Here is a 22,375-nt window from a genome sequence, read left to right as displayed (position 1 = left end):
CCCCATGTTCTTTCTCGCAGTTTATATCAGACCTAAAAATGACACAAGAATTAGCTGTTAGCCACCCCACAGTCCCTCTGCTTCCGTGGGAGGAGAGCGTGCAGAAATTTGGGAGATAGATCGTTAGTCTGTGACTGCAGCAGCTCAAATTCGGCCAACTGATAGAAAAATTAACATTTCTTAGTTTTGACGATGTCTTCTTGGGTTGTGGACTATATATTCGAGAAAATGATGGACAGAGTGTGAAAATAATTATTAGTTGCAGCCCTGCAGTTTGCTAAACAGAATTTGTGGGTGCTGAAGATCAAAAATTCAATTTGTTACGTCTCATTGGCACACGACACTAACAACGTGTAGTGTCACGGTAAAAGAAATCTAACTTTAAAATATTCCAGTTATTGTAATTATTGTCTTCTCATTTCTTTCTTGGTGTGTCTTCCAGGCCCAAATGCTCAGCTCCTCTACAAGATCGCGTCTGGTGATCCCCAGGGCCACTTTGTAATCAGCAAGGAAGGAGTCCTCCAAACCAAGAAGGCCTTGGACAGAGAGAGCCAATCCTTCTACAACCTGGTGACCACAGTCAACGACCTGGCTCCTCCTCCCATGATCCGCTTCACCAGCACTGCCCAGGTGTCCATCATTCTCCTGGACGTCAACGACTGCCCGCCGGTCTTCACCTCTCAAAGGATGACCTACATCCAGGAGAACACGCCGGTTGACACGGTCGTGTTCACTGCCAAGGCCACAGATGCTGACAGCGGACCCAACAGCTACATCCAGTACTCCCTCAAAGGACCTTTTGGTAACAAGTTCAGCATCGGTACAATCGATGGAGACGTCAGGTTGGTTGGGGAACTTGACCGCGAGGAGCTTTCAAACTACACCCTCACAGTCGTAGCTACGGATAAAGGCGAGCCGCCTCTGTCTTCAACAATGGATGTGTCCATGATGATTCTGGACGTCAACGACAACACGCCGAGCTTCTCGCAGAATATCTACGACATCGAGATCGAGGAGAACACCTTGACTGGGACTGACGTCATCCAGGTGTTCGCCAGCGATGCGGACGAGGGCACCAACGGACAGATCAGATTTTCTATCTCAGGAGGCAACACCAACTCTGATTTCAGGATTGATTCAGTGACGGGGGTGATTTCGGTGGCCAAGCAGCTGGACCGTGAGGCGCGGTCATCCTATTCACTGCAGGTCCAAGCCGCCGACCGAGGCAGCAGCCCCAGGGTGGACCGTGCAACAGTCAACATAGTTCTACTGGACGTCAATGACTGCCCACCTGTTTTTGAGCTCTCTCCCTACACCGTCAACGTCCAGGAGAACTTGGAGAACCTACCGAAAAACATTCTGCAGGTCAGTATGTTTGTTTTTTCTTTTTGTCACTGACATTTAAGCAGTTGGATGACATTACCATTCACAGACACGACTTTCAGAGTGAAGAGAAGGCCATGTTTTGAATGACAGCTCTAAGACTTTAAATAAGCTAATGCCTTAACCAAATTTGTAGTAATAGGCTACTAACTTAATAAGTGCAGGTATGTGAGAGGTATCCGTGCACTGAACCACTGAGCATGGTGGTCTTATTCTGCTCAGCACCATGACAAATACGTGACTAAAATGATACAGAAATGGAATATAATTGCAATCTGCTCTGCACAATTAGAGCTGTTACAGGATTTCGCCGAAATATGAAACTGGGCTAAATTGCATGACAGGGCAATTAACATCCCAAACCTCCCTGATGACTAAATGAGCCATTTATAAAAAATGGAGAGGAAGGCCTGATTCCATTCTCTTTCGCCTGTGTACCTTTGGAGGAAATGAGGGTACAGTTATGTGGTGGGAAGGGGTCCAGACGTGGTGGGTTTTTGCCCACACATCTGTGCGTTGCTAACCTGGCCATGCCTGTCTGCGGCATGCACGACAGGGAGGGCTGAGCAGCCCACAATGCATTTGGACACACCAGTGAAAAGTGGTAGTTAAAGGCCGCAGCACGAGGGGGAAAACTCAGACAGGCTAATAGTTTGTACTCTCTGTTTTTGTGGATTCCCTGGGAAAGTCTGATTAGACAAAGTGAATAAGTAATGATCTCCCTTCCCTCAACAATTACCTTCATGGTGCCGCCCAGCACCGTGATGGTAATTAACCCTCTGCTGCTTCAGTGGAAAGACTCAGGATGGTGGCTGCACTGGGTTATTTGCAGCTATATTTGGCTGTATGGATTGAGCAACATGTTTCTTGCAAGAATGCTCCTCTTAAAGACGTCCAGGGAGAAAAACAACAGTAAAACGACTAATGTTGGAGAATGGTTTTCCGATTTGGGGAACATGGTGCTTCGGCCATTACTCTGGTGTTTCTGCGTTTCTCCTTCCAAGGATCACTTGTCAACTAATCCACTGAAATGTCAAGTTCAGTTTATTTGTATAGTCCAAAAGCAGAAATTTGCAGAGTTCTGTCGTGCTCTTTATCACTATAGATTGTTTTGGTTTGCGTTGCTGAGTGTTGGCGATATCGGCCGTAGAGATGTCTGTCTTCTCTCCAGTATAATGGAACTAGATGGCACTCATCTTGTGGTGCTCAGAGCGCCAACAAATACATTTGAAAGCTCAGCAGCAATGTCTCTTTCCAAAATCATGACCAGGCTACTTAAAATAATCCACAGACTTTATTGTGAGCAGCTTCATGTAGGAACTATTTTCTTTGTACCACAGCTGAGTCAAATGCATCGAAGCCTTATCTTTGCTACGGTAATCATCATCCAAATCAGAATTCAAATGTTTCGTGTTTGTCTTTGTCTCCAGTAAAATGGTGGAGGAAACTCAAAGGAGGTGGGAGGTGTCAGACACAAATGAGAGCAGTGTTCTCAGCGCTGTTATTGACACTAGATTACATTGGCTGTCCGATGACGAAAAGCAAGATGAATTGCGAGCGGTTATCTGCGGCTGACAACTGTGGTGACGCACTTGCTTTCCATCTAGTGATGTGGCATTTTTAATTATTATTATTACACGGCTCTATTAAATGCTGTATTCTGATTGGTCAGTAGCGGCAATCTGCGGTCTGATATTACTGTGTAATGGCCGCTGCTAGTAGCAACGGTCATTACACACAGTTGCTATGTAGCCCAGCGTTGCTAGGGATGCTGCCCTGCAACACTGCAGCTGTCAAACAACTTCCGAGGGAAAAAACAAACAGAAGTGGCTGATTTTAACGGATGCCGCTGAAGAAAAAGAATACCTACGGACTTTCTCTGCCAAAAACAAAAGAAGACGGATTTGAATACACACTCAGCAGTCATGCTTAATGACATTTTACGCAAGTTTTATGCCTCGGTTCAGTCCACTAAGCCTGGGTGAGTACAAAACTTTCACCAAAAGTTGTCGAATCCGGTCGGTTTTAATGCACTTCGCAGAGGCAGACAACATTATTTATTTAACTGATAATTAGCCGTGTAATAAGCGGGATAATGTATAATGAGCCGGTGAATACTGGGAAAATATCCCTTACATAACGTACAGAAACATTGCGTGCAACAGTCCACCTTCCACCTTCTCTTTCCTCTCTATACCACTCTCTCTCACACACACGCAGCAGCGCTATGTCCTGCTATATTTAGCTTGGCTTGATTAGCATGTAAATATGATTGATTACTATTACACCTACCCACATGCATCTAGTTAAGGACTTGTAACAGTGCGACATGGAAACAATGGCAAACTCCTGGGCTGAGCTGTAACATTAGATAGCTCAGTGGTGCTAGGTGAGCTAGCAGTAGATGCACACTTCCTTCTGTGCAGTGATACAGATGGAGGGTGTAGTTCAGTAGAGAGAATATAGTTCCTACATGAAACTGCTCACAACAAGGTATGTGGATTATCTTGAGAAACCAGACGAACAGTTTGGAGACCAAAAATTTGCAGATGGTGAGGTGGAAGCCTGATTGTAGAAATTGTCGAATATTTTTTGGCGCACACCATTTCCAGCTTTTGTCCGTATGTATATTTGTAGTATGGCTCCTACGCAAAATGAAACCCAGTGTCATTATTTCTGGAAAGAGACATTGCTGTTGGCTTCTTACAACGTATTTTTTGGCACTTTGAGCATCACAAGCTGAGTGCCGTCTAGTTCAATTGTACTGGAGAGAAGCCAGACATATCTACGGCCAATATCTCCAACACTCGGCAAGTCAGACCAAAACAATCGAGATGGATTAATAGCACTACAGGTACATTTTGGGGTGAACTGTCCCTTTAATGCGAGGCTATGGCGCCTTTGCTGAATGGCGGTCACATTAACCACTATCCTATAAATGTCAGTTGCACAGCAGTATGTAGTTTGCCAGTATTATCCAAAGTTAACCAACATAGAGGAAACTACAGATCATACCAGACCATGTGAGGCTGTACTGACACCAGCGTGTGTTGAACTGAGCAACACTGTGTTTTACTGCTCGTAGATTCAACCTCTCATATGTAAGAAGAAGACTGTGTTGTGTCTTCTCTCAAAGGTTACATGGTTTTCGTCTGAGTGTTATCATTTCATGCTATTTTGTACATGAAACACAGTAAAGTACCTCAAAATTGTTCCTAAGTATAGTACATGTTACTTTCCACCACTGCTGCCATGCTATTACAGCTCCCCACTTCTCCTGTTTGCTGCAGACAAACTGTCGTTCTGCTGCTGGAAATGAAAAACACATTTCTTTTACAACAGGAAGAAGTTTGATCCTCAGAATCTCTAAGAATCTTGTTTCTGTGTTTTCCAGGTTGTCGCCAGAGATGACGACCAAGGTGCCAACGGCCAGCTCAGCTACATGCTCAGCGGCGGGAACGACGAGGGCGCGTTCAGCTTGTCGTCCAGCGGTCAGCTGAGCCTGACCCAGACTCTGGACCGTGAGGCTCAGGGGAAATACATCCTGCTGATCACAGCCACCGACTCAGGTGAGACCGCAGTGGAAGTTTGGAGCAGCGAGGGCGGCTGATAGCCATCTTGAAATGTTTGACGGTTTTAAGTAAAAGATGATTCTATGCTGGCCTTGCGGTGTTATGTTTCAGTTTATAGCGTTCCAAAATGAGTTGTTTATGTCTGAGCTCGCACCACATTCAACTTGTTCGACTTATCATGATGATCTGGTGTATCTGGTGAGGAGTGAGCACCGTGTAATAACTCCTTACATGGACATTGTTGAATTTTAGCAAAGCTAGAAACATATTTTGCAATCAGCCATCAAAACCGAGCTGAAAAGGAATATTTTCATGCAATGTCAACAAACAGCATTTTGATTTCACAGTGTGCTCAGTGCTCTTTTTGTGTGGCACAATAACCTAAACATTCGGGAGTTTTTAGCTTGCAAAATAGTGGGTGTTTTTTGACCTATTCCCCAGAAGTCCTTTCAGCGGGTTCGATTGAACAGCATCCTCTGTTTATTTAGATACGGCGGTAGAGCTTGTTATAGCCAGATAAAAGGTTAACTTGTTATTGCATAGAGGCCAGTTAATGTGCAGTTAAAGGAGTACATGCGTATCCCCGTTGCAGCCAAATCACATGGTATCCCAGTTAAGTATATGTTTCCCCGAGCTGCTCTGGCACGGCCGTCATGGTCTGAGGGCGGTTCTGTTTCATTCCTGGACTGACCATGTGACCGTTCATAACGCTGTGTATTTTTGACTGTGCACAGGCTTTGGTGAGAATTGAGACAATGCTGCATGGAGTGTCTTGTTTTTGAGAAGTGTTAGATACTTCTATATAAACACGCTTTCTAGTGTTGTATCCAAACCTTAGTCAGTGAATCATTTGCACGTTTGTGGGGGATGATGTTACATGTTAGGTTCATTTTTCTTACAAGAGCACATTAATTAAAAACAGCACATTTCCAGAAGTGTAAGTCACAAAAGAAAGTGTATTTTTTTTCTCCATGCTTTGTTAGGATTTTCCCGCTGCTCAGAGGTTTGTGCCACATGGACAAAGTTGCCCAACAAGCGAACATACTAATTAGGATTCGATCCCTTTTTGTACGCTTCACAAGGAGTCCATATTTAGAAGCCTGACAACAATTCCAAAATATTTTGACAGGACGTTTCAGTACAATGTTGGTGAGAGGCAGAAAGAGGGATTTGGGGTAGAATATCAAAATATCAAAAACCCCATAATCATAGTACAGGCCAAATTACCCAGCAGCATTTTCTCACATTTTTGAGGCCTCGGCTGAGACAGTGGGGGGAAATGGTTCTCCCAGGCGCTATCTGGCAGGAAACGTTGAAGGTGGATGGTGCAGACATGTCTCCAATTCTGCTGTCTACCATGACCCATTTTCAACCGCAGACATTCATCTTAACATGTTAACGTCTGCCTTTATCTTCCTGCGCTGCCATATTTGACTAGTTCTGCTCCAAGACGCTGTGTAGCTGAGAGAGAGAAGAAAACACTGAGGAGGATTTATCACTGTTGAACTTCAGTCTGTAAAAGTATTATTCTGTCAGACAGGACTTAAGCTATCTGTTTGTCTAAAAAAATATGTTGTATTGTCATATCTGGTATTTGTATGACAGCCAAGATAGAATCCTGCAGCAGCCGCTGTGCCCTGCAGACACTTTATCATGGGCAGAAGAGATAATTTCATGATTTAAAACCACTGCTGCATGAGTTATGATCGGACAAATCTACTCTATGTTCTCAGCTTTTTTTCAACCTGTTCTCTGAACGAATCACTGACTAGTGTTGCACAGTGTACCGATACCAACAATTCAGTGCTCTCAGAAAAGGTACAATACCTTGCTTTATGAGTACAGGTACTTTAAGAATGACAGTATTTTAATAAGAGCTGTATTTCCTATGAGTTGCGTCGATGTGCGACAGCCGCTCCCTGCTTGTGATAGACAAATTAAATATGGCCCATGGCCTCAGATTTACATCTTTTCCAGCTTCAGAGTTTGAAGAGCAATTAAGGGCAATGACAGGCTAACGGTTTAACTAATTTGGCTTTATCTTTTTGGCAAACTTAGGGAGTGCTTGTTATTTTTGAGGGGGGCGGGTGGTGCCAAAACAGGGGAGGCATGTCAAATAATTGTTTTAAGCACTGGGGAGGGACTTGAGTTTTTTATTTTGGCAGAGGGGAAGGACACACAACTTTATAATGTTATATTTTGTATTTGTTTTAAATATACCCTCTTAACCCCAAATCCCACCTGTGGGTTTGAAATGTTTTCTTTAAAAATCAAAAATTCAAACCATTTATCATAGCCAGAAAATGTGAAAACAGAAATGCTGGTCACTGTGGTTATTTATTTATTTATTTGTTTTTTAAATGTATTTTTCAGGGCTTTTTGCCTTTAATCAATAGGACAGTTATTAGCATAGAAAGGGGGAAAGAGAGGAGGGCGACATGCAGCAAAGAGCTGTGGGTTGGAATCGAGCCTGCAGCTGCTACGGCAAGAACTAAGCCTTTGTACATGTGGCACCTGCTCTACCAGGTGAGCTAATTGGCGCCCACAACACATTATTTTTTGGGAGAATTTGCAATTTGCTCAAGACATCAGCAGTTTTTGTGATAACTCTCACTCCTGTGTGCTGTTTGCTCGTTTTATTGGCTCCAAAACCTACATTCGTAGTGAACATATAGTATATTAAAAATTATTTATACATATATATATTTATATATATATATATATATATATATATATAGGGTTATATGTGGTGGAGGTCATCCCCCAGTCACTCAGGAAGGCTCAATGAAAAATATCTGTAGCTTTGGGGCGGTAAAATAAAAATAAAAGAAATACCAAGCCACACCGTAGTCCTCCTCTGATAAACAAAGTACAGTCCCTTACCAAAGTGGCGAACACCTCTGTCTTCAGACACAACGTTCACATAAGTAACGTTAACTTTACTGTAACCTAGAAGCTGCTAAAATTCAGGTGTTCACAGTTATACAGATCAACACATGACTGGCAAAGGTAATCATGGCATGTACATTTTTGTCAATAATTATGTCTGTCACTAGAAAATGTATGTTTACCTGTAAGTCTGGTACTTCCAGGATTATTAGCCTGCACATTACAGTGGTGCACTAAAGGAGAGGCAACACTTCTTGGCAAAAGTTCACAGTTCACTGAGAACTTTATCTAGGTTTTATTTAGTCACATTATTTCCTGAATTGTTTAGGTATGTGCTGTGGTATCGTTTCAATATTGGTGTCGAGATATTTTTATTTATAGGTATCCTATTGGCGTCATAATTTTGGTATTAACACTATCACTGATTTCCATGTATTCAGGCCAGGCTGTGTATTCTGCCACAGTGGCTCGTCCTCCTGGGACATTTCCATTCATGTCAGTGGAGGTAAACTCATTAATCGCAGTCTGAGCAGAGCTTCAGGAACCTCTCCGCCTGCTGTGCTGACTGAAATCTGTCATGAAATGGATGGAAACAAAAGTGCTCACCGGGTGTTGGTTCCCATAATGTGTTCTGGCTCGGGAGAGCGGCAGAATTTGGCAAACGTCTGCCATTATTTGAAAATCTGTGCACAGCCCCCTGAAATGTGGCATCCATACAAGCTGCTCAGAGGTGTTTTACAAGGCGTCTTGTTGAGAGGAAACTTGAAGATCAGACCTGAGATATTTCTGTTTTTCTCTCTCCCTCACTCTTCCTTGTTTATGGAAAGTTGTTTGGAGCATTTCTGAGTTAACAAGTTGTGCAGATAGTGGGAGACATCGAGGGGCTGCGGGGTGTGATCCTAACGCCAGGCCAACATCTGGGATCAGCTGCAGGCAGATCAGATTTGTGAGCCACTGCTTAGTAACGCACAAGTTATGCCCCTGTGGAAGAATGTGAAACAATAAGGTTTCCAGCAGAGCCACACAGTAACGCAACTTTTACCACTCAGTCTGTATAGAATAGATGTGAGTGGACATCTGTGGATGGAGAAAACATGGATTTATTTATCTGGCAATTATTTATCTGGTCAGGTGTGTTTTTGCAGCTGATTAGACTTTTATAAATACCAGAAAGTTTGATAGCATTATTTCCATTCTCTGTTTTTCAGTGTTCATAAATGGGGTTCACCTTTTTCTGTGTAAACTGTTTTCTTAACAAATCAACAATGTTGCCAGAAGCTTTTTTGATGTTGTGTTACGATGGAACAGCCTTGGAAAGCAAGAGCGACTTTCAGGGTTCAGGTCAGGGTTTATATATGGTGTAAAGTTATTTCTGAAAGTTTATCATCAAGAGTCGTCAGTTAGATGTTTGTTATTGTTGTGTTTATGTTTATAGATGATCATGTGTTCTGTTTATGGGGTAGCTTGTACAGATGTTATCTGGGTTTTAAAGGAGACCTGTTGTGCTCCTTTTCAGGTTCATACTTGTATTGAAGGCTTCTACTAGAACATGTTTACATGCTTTAATGGTCAAAAAGCACTTTGTTTTCCTTGTACTCTCTGTGCTGGAACATCTGTATTCACCCTCTGTAACAAGTCTAGCTGCACTTTCTACCATGAAAAATCAACAGTTAGAGCTTATAAACACAATAGGATGCGTTCGAGCAAAAATATGATCCTGAATCAGGGAGAAATTAACAACATTGGCGACCAAGCTCACAGGTTTCCCTGATGTTAGCATGTAGCTACATGTAGCAATGTACTTGCAGCTGGGGAATGAGTGTAACAAACCATAAAATGTGATCAGGTTTTGGACCTTGTCCACTTTTGTGTTGGGATCAGTTGCAGACTGACTTGGCGGAGATGGCTGCCATCTTGTTTTGATATGGATTAGTGTATTGTGCTCTTACTACCACTAGATGGGACAAAAAGTGTCCATGATTGAGGACAACAGGTCTAAGTTAAACAGAATGACGTAAAAGGTGCAGGAAACCCTCACGGTCTCAGGAGGATATGATCTGAACTTGGGAGAAATCGGGCAGAAACAACATCAGCAACCCAGAATACTTGTTTCCCTGATGTTAGCATGAAGCTACATGTAGCATTGTAGGCTACGTAGTGCTCACACGTGCCTGCAGCAGATGACCTTATAAAGAAATCCGCCATAATCGGACGTCATCTTGTAGCCAAAGTAGAGCAGTTGAAAAGAGAGTATTCAAAACAGTCTGATGCCTGAGGAAAGGGAAACAGGTCCCTGTTAAGGATTTGATCATTTAATTTCACACTTCATGGTGTGTCCTTCTCTTTGTTTTTAGACATCAAAGATCATGTTAGAAGTAAATGCTCACACGTCAACATCCTGTGGTTGAGAAGACTGAGAGAAGTCATGTTACAGGGTGTTTGCAGGTCCTTTGAACGTCTTAAAAAGTCTTACATTTTTGTAACTATCAGGCCTTTAAAGTCATTAGATAGTCTTTTAATTTCAATTTGAGTCAAACTCTTCTGTCTGAAAGTCCACGCTTCTGGTGTTAGAAATCTTTAAACCTACTTTCTTACTTGTATAACTCCAAAAATCAGAGTTACATTTGGTTGAAAATTATTTAAAAAGGTCATAAAAAGCAATAGTAGACGCCCTGTAATGACAAATTTAGCTAAACTGAGCAGAACTGAAGGAATATTTGGGTGATATTGAGGAGGTAAACAAGTTAGTGTGACAGCTCATGTGCGGTGAGGTTGTATGCGTGCACATGCTTGTGTCTGCACATATGGATGTCTGAACATTTATGCACGTGCATGTCATATGTGTTGTTTTTGTGTGTGTGTGTTTATACATTTGCATCTGTGTGACTTTGTGTGTTATGTGTGTTGCCTGCGAGTTCGTGTGAGTCTGCGTGTGGTGGTGAGAGCGTCCTCGGGCTGCATTGACATGCACCATGTTTGGTCACATTTATTAAAGGGAAGGCACAGTAAATCCCTTGGCCCATGCCTATTATGGCGGATACGGTCGCATAGAAATCCCATGTCTTTCACATCCCTCCAGCACATCGCTCCATAGTGCCACGCTGTTTGTATATGGCCTTTTGGCTGGTGGGTGAGGGGAAGTTTTCGGGGGCTAAACGACCGCTTAGCAGATAAAGAATTTTAATGACCATCCCTACTTAAAAGCAGGATCTTTTATTCTCTTAAAAGGCTCCCATGAATCTGGTGTATAAACCCTCCTGTCGCCTCCAGTTTTTTTCCCACTGACCTCATTAATTGAATAATGATCTGTCAATCACCAGCCTGTCATCAGGATGTGAATAAGAACAACAAAGAAAATTTCACTGAGCATTAATCTGTTCATCTCTGGCATATTAAGCAAATTTGGAGCAAATAGAGTCCTGTACGAACACTGATAACGCAGCATTAAGACTTTGCTAGATCACTGTCCAACGCTTGCCACAATAAATCTTTAACAGAGTCCATTTCTGAAGGTTTCAGCCGGTCTGCAGTTTAGTGGCAACACAAGACTCAGCCAAATAAAATATCAGGTTCCTCAAATGAACTTTAACAGAGCAGTAACGTTCTGGATCAGCTCTTAAAAACTGTGCAGTAACAATGTGGTCTTGCAGAGTTTTTTCCCCTCGCCTGTTTTCTCTTTTCCACTCCCTGGTACACTTTAACAATGGCTCGATCTGAATGTTTGTGTAAATAGCTTTGTAAGTAATGGGTGGTTTTATAAAAAGGTGGTGTGGGCTGGATGATTAGCTTGGCGAGATTCACTTTTTAATGATGTTTATTTGCAGTGTTCCTCTGAGGAGCCTGGTTAGCACATCAAGTTCTCACCAAGCTAATTTTATCATAACTAGCTGTAGCTGTTCATGTCTTGTTTTTATACTTAAATGACTCTCAGTGTGTTCTGTGTGTGTGAGTAGGTTTGCATGGTTTCACTCTGAAGCACTTCTCCAAGTCATATATCAGATTTATACGGCCAACGTATGAACATTATAGAGCTGTGTTATGAGCCAGCTATGCTGCCAGTGTGTGTTCTCCACCTTTCACACTGCTTATGATCTGCTTGTATTGCTGTGTCACCATAAAGTGGGGAACATGTACAGAGTGTTCCACACATGCACTGCTAAATAGAGATTTCCAAATATTCAGCCACACAGCAAATAAAAGCACCATTGTAATAAAAACACAAAAGACACATCACTTCATTAAATTTCACCGCAGGCCCTAAAATATGAGAAAAAAGCAGCACTTTTTTGTCTGTCGATACGCTTTCCTTGCCTGCCCTGCAAACCGCCAAACCCTATCCCGAACATATGGGGAAGAAATTATGCAAAAGCAGTCAGACGCGGCACTCCATAAATAACTGGCGAGTTGTATAACTTTAGGTTTAATTTGACGAATGCCTCTGAGATCGCTGTATTATTAGAAATATTCTCCCCTTCCTTATAGCGGGAAGCAGCTTTGAGTGCTCCGCTCAGATATCCCTTTCACTCTGTTGCTTGTTAAGTGTGAGAAAACCTCTGTTTACTCTGTTATGTTTGGCAAACTGTGCATTGGGACAGCTCGCACCCTGCACTCAGCTCCGCCGAGGCCATTCATGGGTGCTGGACGGGGTCGCATTAAAAGAAGCTTTGTTGCAAAGCAACAGGTTCTCAGAGGCAGAAAAATGTCAATTTTGCCTTGATGGCGGCCAATTCTCTCCCCCCCTGAGTAATGATGTGTTTTATTTACGCTGTCCCTTAAGAGCACAATCTAGCCGCAGTCCATAAACCGTAATTAACCGTTTAGCCTTAAGCTTCAGGCTACAGATGGGCTGTCTCATAAATTTACACATTCATCCGTCTTCCCTAAGTCAACCTGTCCTGCACTTCCCACTTTAATGAATCCGGTTGTTTGGACATCCCAGCTTTATCCTTGTTTGCCTGTTGTCCGATAAAACATCAGTCAATCATATATTGAAGGAGGAGATTATCTCTTTTGCCAGCAGAGACACTCAAACCTGCTTCTTAGCGCGGCTTAGACTGAGCAGCCTTTCCCAGGAGGTGGGTGCTGCTGTTTCCTTCAAATCAACCCCCTGCGAGGCTCTCACAGCAGTGCGCGCCCTCATAGCAGCTGCAGCGGTCAAAAAACAGATCGCTTAATCGTCATTAACACATGTATTTGTACCCCCTCCGGTTCAGAAAGTATGGCCACGGCACCTTCTTGGAGGTTAATGTGATTTGTCCGGTGGTAATGTACACTAATAAGGTGCTTAGGCCGTGCCATATGTTTATGCTAGACAATACTTTCTGGGTTGAGAGGCTTACAGAGAAAACTGTCTGTGGATCTTTAGGGTGGACGAGGCAGCAACAGATGGTCGGCTGGTCTAGTTTAGTCCTAGGGTTCTGAAAGCTTGTTATTTTGGACGCCAGTTATTTGGGGTTATTCTGGGCTCTCCCATTTTCTCCAAGCGTGATCCATACTGAAACGAACGCTTAGATCTGAGCTCAGATTCAGCAATGAAATATTAGCAGACAGAACTGAATGTCATTCCCACCGCCAGTTTAACAAGCACTTTAAAGTATTTGGGATTATTGCGAAATATCAAACAGAGGGCTCTGTTTAGGTTGTCACTGCCCCAACTGTGTCATTCCCAGATCTGAAGGGAATGTGCTGCGTTTAATTAAATGGTAATGGTGTTTCAAGATTCAATTAAAGCAGGGAGGAATCCTCATGTGGCTCGAGCGCTTTGAGCTCCCCGACGGATTCAGTTGCTTTGTGTGAAACGAGGTGCACTGACGCCAGTGCCTTTATCCCATAGTGTAATGGCTGCTCATAGGATAAAAAACTGTTATCTGAATACCATCAGTCTGATGTGTTCCCAGGGAGAATCCCCTCAGTCTTGGAGACAGGGTTATCACCAGGACTTAGCTCGGACTTAGCCTTTATGGTATCCATACCACTTCAGAGCTCAGTGACTCCAGCACTGCTCTCTGGGGCAAAACCACCTCATGGAAACACGCCACCACAAGGTCCACTATTTTCTTAGCTGATTGAGGGAGCACGCTTCCCTGGATCCAAACCCCATTTCCTCGTGTGCAATAATAACCGAGATGAATTTGGATCAAATTTACACACACGCACTCGTCTGGACCGTAAGAGATGAGTGGCATTCGCTTCCAAAACAATTTCCTAGCCACAGCGAAATTACTCGTGTAAAAGCGCACAGTTTGTCTTGATTTTTGAGCAATGATGTTGATAAGTGCTCAGTGTGAGGTAAATACAGATGATGTGAGGCTGTAATCACCAGGAGAGTAGTGTCAGGTCATGGCGGTTTGCTTTCCTAAGCAACCCAAGATTAACCCCTGAAATAAGATTATGTTCATGGCTCAAACTTCACACCGAGGTGAGGTACTGCCTTGATTGCCTTATCTGTTTTGGCCAACAAATTATCTACAAATTAGAGGTCTTGAAGCAAAACGATAACAAGAGTGCAAACACATCAGTTTCTCTTTGTGCTGTCGAACAGGCACAAACACTGACCTGGATATGTGTTTGTATCTCACTCAGTGATCTCTTCAATTAAAGAAGCTGTGCGCGATATTCAGATCATTATTATAGTGGCAAAAAACTTCTGCTGTGTAAAGATATAGAGGAGTCATGGCATCCTGAGCAGAGTGAAGTCACGCTGCCTCTGTGTGTGTTGTAATCTGAGTTTCACTGGTCTTTGTTGTGGTAGCCAGTCCGGCCAGGCGTACAGTGAGTCCCAGTTAGAGATGTGCACGAACTAATGGATGAATATTGCTGCTCATTTTGTTCACCCAGTGAAAATGCCGTTGTAATATTCAGGCATGTTTCCTAAAGATTTATTTTCTTAAAGAATATTGTTTTGATAAATGTTATTTGATCACTGTTATTAAGTGAGTTGTCATGTTCCATAGCGTGATGTGCAATGTTCATAATGCACAGTGCAAAGTGCCACACATTTTAGCAGCATTTTAAAATAAGATTTGGTTATTGGAAAACATGATTATTGGTTTCAAATGGCTCTGATAATATATACAATATTATTTCAGACATGTTTTACCTCAGATTATAATGTGCTCAATTTTGGGGCGCCCAGTAGCTCAGTAGGTAGGATGTGCATCCTCTGTACCAAGGCAGGGTCCTCGCCACAGCAACCACGGGCTCGATTCCACTGAAATCGAGAACTCAGAAACTGAATTATAGATACCTAGATACCCGTATGCTCTGAATGTTGCATGCAGAGTGTGTGGAGCCAACAGAATTTTTTTGTAGCTCCATATCGCACTAAACTATGAGCCTGCCCACTTTTTAGCGGTGCAATCAAATGCAAATGATTTGATTTAAATCCCTCCTGTAACTGTACACCAATCAGATATTCTGAATCACAGGGATATACGTCACAGTACAGAAGCTAAAGACGCTCCAACTTAAGTTTGACTTGAACACCATTAGCTCTGTCAGTACCGTTGCTGTTGTTAGCACTGTTTTCTCTCTTTATTTGTAAAGTGTCAATAATTAAAACAGAAAACAATTTGAAAACAGCAGCTTTAAAAAAACTGATAAATACACTTGGGTATGAAAAACTGAGGAATTAAAAATCAGTTTAAAACCAGGAAAAGCTCTCTGATGAAAGTTTGCTTTAAGAAGGAACTTAAAAGAGATCACTAACTTGGCCGAGCTGATTTCATCGGGCAGACTGTTCCAGAGCCTCGAGGCCCTGACAGCAAACGCTCTGTCCCCTTTAGTTTTCAGCAGGGCCTCTGGAACAGATAAAAGACCTCTGCCCCAAGACCTGAAAGTACGTCCTGGTGTGTACGGTACGAAGAGGGCGGAGATATAGCTGAGAGAGGGACCATGAAGAGCGTTAAAAGTAATCAGTAAAATCTTAAAATCTACTCTGACACATACTGGGAGCCCATGGAAAGAGGCTAAAACTGGAGATTAGCCTCTGTTCGGGCTGTTAGCACCGTTAGCTGCTGCCTCCATGTTGAGAGCCGTGTGCAGACAATTTCGGCTCAGACTCTAAATTATAGATATGCTCTGAATGTCACATGCAGCTCCTTTAAATGCGTATCTGTTGATGAGCATTTACTTTTATTTGAATCTCTTGACTTCAGTGTTGCACCTTTAAATGTCAGACAGTATAACATAGAAATAAAACAGGCTCCATTTGTATGTAGTCTCACAGAAAGTGTAGAATTTGTAAACCTCCTGTAGAAAGAAAAAGAATGGAGGGTCTGGGGATGGGATTTGCCAATGGAAAAAATACTTTTCTAACCACAGTGCATGGCAGCCATCGGTATAGGCAGCTGACTTCTCTCTGCAAATTTCCACCAGCTCTCTTTCCATGGCAAAATGATGTCATTTGTCGTATAGCGGTGGGCCAAATTGAACGCTGCCAGATTTAGGCACATTTTCTCGCCATATCCCCACTCACCCTGCCCACCCCTTCCTCGGCTTGAGCCACGGCGCACGAGGTGACACCCGCCTCAGCTGCAGTCGTCTCAATCATTGACCCTGACACTCTTCCCTGCGCTTTGCCAGATTCCAGCAAAGACTGTGTGGAGGAGATGCTGGCATTTCTCAGCACTCTTGGAGAGCATTCCTCTCCTGTTGAGTCACTCCCTCAAATTAAAAAAAAGGGGGGAGAAAAGAAGGATGGAGGTTATTTTCTACATAATAAAAAGAGTTCTGGGTTTGTTTTCTTACTGTTACAGGTATGGGATTGAAATTTAAGAATCGGAAACAGACGGCATACTCAGCTGCGATGTTGACCCCGTTATTTAGCAGCCGCCGTCGTATGAATCTTAAGAATGTCTCACCCTCGCCGTAGCTATTTGAAACAACTGCCATTTACATACATTTGCATACCTGCCAAGATATAGAGTTCCTTGACGACTAAATCTGTCAGCCCACGCGATGTAACAAGATAGATCTGAGCTATTTACACATCGGACGGTAGATTTGGGGGGGAAACAGCTGCCAGGGGTTATGTGATATCAGTGAGCCCCAGGAGGCTGAGAAGGCACGTCCTGAGGCTGCACAGAGGCGCATGATGCTGTGAGGAGGGATACGGCGAGAAAGAAGAAATGCTCTGTTTGAACCTGTGGACGACGGCGGGGTCAGCACAGGTTCAGGGTCACACAGAGGAGCGTCAGGGGGCTTTGGGAGCATTTGAGTGTGATTTAGGTCTTCACAAGAGGAGGGGGTGGGGTGTCTTTACTCCGTGCTTACTAAGGATTAGCCGGGGTGTCCTGTGCCTTGAAGTCCCCGATGGTGACAGAAGCAATGCAGGTCAAAGGTCACACAAGTGTCGGCGGAGGAAGAGGTTGTTCGTTCTCCCGAGGCAGTAAACAGGTTGTGACGTCACGTCCTATGCAAAAGTGAAACGCCTGGAAGGAGGGCAGTGTGCTCCACACACACACACACACACACACACACACACTGGGCTAAACTTGTAGCTCGGCCTGCTTCCGCTCTTAGTGGGGAAACAATGCTATTGAAATGCAACAGAGGGCCGTGTGAGGTTCAGTAAAAATACAGCAGCTGGCTCGATGTTCAAAACCAAATATTTTCCTCATCCACTCAGTCTCTAGGTAGGAGCTAATGGCCTTTGTAGACAAAGCCACTTAGCTTCCCAGAGCCACTTATCAGCCTGCACAGAACATCTTTGATCAACAACAGTCTTAGCGAGTTGCTGACTGTCAAACACACTTTGCCCGGCAGCAGCAGCAGCAGCTCCGCGCCGGTTAACTTAAAGCGATACGGACACCTTTGCTGACTTGGATCGCTCCTCAATTAAAGAGGATAAGCCGAGGAGGAGCCGGAGCTGCTCTAATCTGTTGCCATGACAACCTCCTGAATGATGACTCACGTCAATCCAATCACGTTGCGCACTTGAACGTGTGACACCGCAGGCTCAGGCGGATTAGACAATCAAGTATGATGTTGATTAAGTAATCCTGCTGACTGCATCTGTTCGGCCACTTAGCCACATGTTGTTTGATTACATAACAGCCCGGTGGTGGCACAGTATAGAGACGCCGCCTAAATTAGGCGCCACAATTTGTGGATTGTGTTTCTTTGCATTCGACACCAATGTTTAACTCACAGATGAGTCCAGTGTTCTGTTTATGAGCAATATTCTCTTCACTGCAAATATTTGTGAAGGTGGAAATACATTTTCACCTCAAACTTCAACATTGCCTATATTAGGTTATAAACAGGACTCTTAAAAAGTCTTCGTTCGAGCAGCAGAGGACGTGACTCACTTTGGTAATGAGTCACTAAAGATTAGTGCTGCATGGTTTCTGGGTCTCCTTTGGGATGGAAATTGTTTACTGTTACCTCTGTTTGTGTCATTTATTTTGCTTCTGGAATTCAGCTCTGTTTATTCTAAACACGCATGTTAGCCACTTCTGTTCTGACCAGAAAACCTGGCCGCATGACAAGCTTCAGGTCGAATGTCTGTTTGTTATCATAAAGCCATGGCAGCGAAGTGATGTTACAGTAAACCATCGTCAAATCTCCTCTTGTGAGGAATCCCCTGCGCTCTTGAAAGAAGCTGCGGTGGTCCCCCAACCCCACAGTAATGTTTAAAATTGTGGATCTTCTTAAGGAAAGTCTCCTCTCCGCCCGCAGGGAGGTCACAGTTTAGCATCAGCGATTTAACAGCAACCGCAGAGCTTGTGGGGAATTTTATTTCTTTGTCAAGGAGACTTCAGTTTGTTGGACACTTTTTGTCTTATCTTATTCAAAGTGTGGAGCGCTACGGCTGTTTACCTCAAAACTTTCAACCAAAATGTGTCTGTAGCACTGAGTTTTAAACATTCTTTTCTGGGAGTATCTGTACCAGAGTCGTTAGCTGAGCTGAAATACCCAGTATCAAAACTTAGTGCAAATAAACAATGAGGAGTGAATAAACGAATGAATGGAAATTAAAGACAAGAAGTAACATATAACAAACAGCCATGTAATTATGTTAGCAAAGGAAAAATATATATGTTGTTTATTAACGCTGGCATGTTGAACAAGATCTGCATGATGAGAATCTGCACACTGACTTTGAATCATCCACTTGTGGTTAAATCCAGTCTTTTATTCCACTCTTTGTATTTTTTCATACATCTCCCACTGAGTCCCAGGCATCGTCAGCAAAGTACCTCATCATCATTCATGCAGTTTTTATTTACTAAGTTGTCTCACTCATTGACTGTTATTCCCCTGACAATGACCTGACAACGCTGGGGGAATGGAGTTGTGGCTGGATCTCTTGCAACAGGACTAACTAGACATGTATAGTGGAGACAGACAGCTGGCACATACATAGCAAGCCCGAATTAATATTTAGAAATAAGCCCAAAAAATGCAATCAGCAGCCAGGGCCACCCATAACAAGAGAATAAGGGAAAAGCTTTCTGTGGCACAGCGGCTATGGAGGCCAGCTGTAATCATGTTCATTCTAAATATAAGCAATGATCAATGAGAACATCCTATACATCTGTACAGATACTCTCATATATACATGTATATCTTAAAACAACAAGAACAAACATTGTATATATTGTTAGTTTAGTAAAATATAGCCTATTTCATGATTAACCCACCTCTTCTGAAAAATGGTGTAAGCCTTTGTTGTTGTTTTTTGTATGCAACCGTTGCAGGAAAAAAATCTGCGGGCAGCCACATGACGTGAGGAATGTATTGATCTAAACTAGAAGAGACAGAGCATATGTTGATACTTGCAAAGCAGATTTGGGAAGGGTTCATTCACTGGAGCTTTTTCAGTGGCCCAGATATTTCCAATATTCCTAATATTTGTGAACAACTTAACTGAAAAATCTGCCCAAAGTCATCTGAAATAGTTTGACTTGGCACGTGTGATCATGCGTCTCCAGCTGACCAGTTGTGTTCGGATTTCGTTACTGCCTCCGTAACTTTCTCTAGACAGCTAACTCTAGAGATGTCACTGAACTGAATCGAATCCCGATAGTGAAACAAATCATTTCATAGGGTTTGTGACAGTCAAAAGAGTATGCACTAATTTACAGACATCTCTTTAACAATGTAAATCTATAGCCCCTTGTCCACCGCAGGAACTTTTCTCATGTACCCGGGCTTTTGAAAAGCCTCAGCGCATTTCCACCAAAATTACCCGGGGAAGAAACCTTCCCTCAATCCCAAACCTACCCTGGATAAAGTACCTAGTAGGAGGGTAGGACTTTTCAGATTACCTGGAATTCTTGAGGGGCGGGGCTGTGTGCTGAAGAACGCTGATTGGTGGAGCGCTCACTTGCAGCGTTCTGCACTTCCTGGTACGGGCAGCCGCTGCAAACTTTATTTCATTTCTACAAGCTTCACTTTGTTTGTGTTTTGATTAAGGATCCGAAACCCGGTACTAAATTAGCCCCGGGGCTACATTATCAAAGACTATAGTATTGATAAGCGCTCACGGTATCAGTTCTTCTGTGCCGGCGCTGAACTCCTCCACATACACACACACTTACCCGACATGGTAACCCGTGAATAGCAGAGCGGCTGCAGTGGCGGCAGCTACATTCGTTACTCGTTACAAGTGACATTAAACCTTAGCGAGTAAGAAGCCAATAGTTTATCAATACATGTGTTCAGCAGCATGAACGTGTCAACATGTAGACAGCGATATTCAATATGCTTCGTCCAGTCTCTCATCCACCGACACTAACGTTATGTCTGACACAAGGACAGCACACTAAAAATACTTTTAAACTGAGCTGCTGGCTGAGACAAACAACCCCAACTCTCTCTACACCAGCACTATGTTACCAGTATAGAAGCTGGCGGAGTAAAATACAGGGCACACGCCGAATCATCTATGACATCACGCTAATTTGAATACATTTTCCAGAACTTTGAGGTGCAGTGGAAACGCAAACCACACAGATTACCAGGAATTATTTTACCCAGGTAAACAAATTCCTGGTAATAAAATTTTCTGGAAATGTTGGTGGTAAAGGGGCTATAGATGCCACATTTGTTTCAAAACCCAGTGCACTTCGTGGAGGCCTGGTTAGTACGCATTAGTGTTTACACTAGAAAAGATCTGTGGTCAAATGTATCTCACACCAAGTCGCCAAATGTCTACATTGATCACAATCATTTAGATCACAATGCTGTCGTTTACAGATCACACCAGGTGTGAACAGGCTCATACAGTATGACTGTAAGCATTTCATCAGCAGTGCTCGTGTGTGATCTCAGGAGGCTGCTGAGGGAAAGAGAATTCATCTGACTTCCAAATGAGAAAAATTGGAACAAACCATAATGAGCGTGTTGCTCTGATTTTATCATATTTATAAGATAATCCACGCTGGCTGAGAAACAGAGCCACAGTGTCCCTCAAGCTCTCTCCCCTGACCCTCCACCCCGCAGCACCGTCCTCTCTCTGATTCTTTATGTTTTGATTTTGTACAGACTCCGCATTAAGAGAGAATTCTGGTGGCCACCATCCAAATGTTTTTTATTATCTCTTATTAATCCCGGCCCCCACGGTACGCGAGTTCAAGCATCTGATGTTTTTAACAGCTGAGTACACAGGCCCGCGAGACACAAGCTCAAGATTGTGTATGTTTTTATTTGGGTGTATTATAGTTGACACATTCACATAGATTCCTGCGGGGAGCTGCGGGAGGGAACAAGTACAAGTTAGAGGTGGGGAAAGTGCCTCGTACAGCTTTTCTCAATCCTCAGGTGCTCTTTGTCCTTATAAACAATGTAAGCATATGCAAATCATTAAGAGTTGAAAATACCTCCAAGCCTTTTAAAGATGTCCCCAGATCCCATATTGTGACTCTCAGTAACAAGGCTGAACTTGTGTTTATGTTGGGAATATATATCAGGCGGTGCAGCCTGCCATTTAAGGAAGGATTATAAAGGCCGGCTCAAGCAAGGCAGATGTCTGAATCTCTTTTTTCTCTTCAGGTTTTTCTGCATTGCGGCTCGTTTTCATCTGCTATTGATTTAAATCCGTCCCCCGGGGCCCAGTGAGCCCCGTTTCGTCACCCGCTCTGGGAGAAAAACGGTTGGATTTTTGCTGAAAATAGCACTTCTCCTTGCTCAAATTCCACAGACTAACTCGCTCAGTGCCGCGCACCTTAAAATAGATACCTCGCTGTGGAAATTAAATCTTTGAGTGTCCAAGACCCCAGGAAGGACGCCTGAAAGATTTGGTTTCAGAGACATTGAGCCCTTTTGATGTGTTCTGCGCTGTGTTGATGTGGCAGCGTGGCCGATGGAAACCCAAACCGGCGGCCAGAGAAATTTGCTTGCATTAAATGCAGCAGAAATATTGTGGCTGAACCCTCACAGGAGCATGAATTGGTTCAGTGTGGATCTCGCTGTAAATGACGAGTCATGTACAATAAGTCACCGTGTGTCTAAAAGTCAGAATGGGAGTCTTAATGGTGCTCACATGTTACTGTTTCCCCTCTACCAGCTCGCCATGGCACAAAAAG

The 22,375-nt window shown here is 43.3% G+C and overlaps 1 protein-coding gene across 1 annotated transcript in view; it reads left to right on the top strand.

Moving 5' to 3' along the window:
• LOC125894177 (protocadherin Fat 4) overlaps positions 1-22,375 on the top strand; it is a 149,428-nt gene that overhangs the window by 88,842 nt on the left and 38,211 nt on the right. Inside the window, exons 5-6 of the mRNA XM_049585417.1 lie at positions 443-1,365; positions 4,778-4,952. Coding sequence (XP_049441374.1) covers positions 443-1,365; positions 4,778-4,952 — 1,098 coding nt within the window. The remainder of the gene's footprint in view (positions 1-442; positions 1,366-4,777; positions 4,953-22,375) is intronic.

This window comes from Epinephelus fuscoguttatus, linkage group LG9 (assembly GCF_011397635.1).
Source record: "Epinephelus fuscoguttatus linkage group LG9, E.fuscoguttatus.final_Chr_v1".
NCBI classification, from domain to species: Eukaryota; Metazoa; Chordata; class Actinopteri; order Perciformes; family Serranidae; genus Epinephelus; species Epinephelus fuscoguttatus.
Note: the sequence above shows the minus strand (reverse complement) of the source record. Positions and strands in the feature narration are given on the sequence as shown.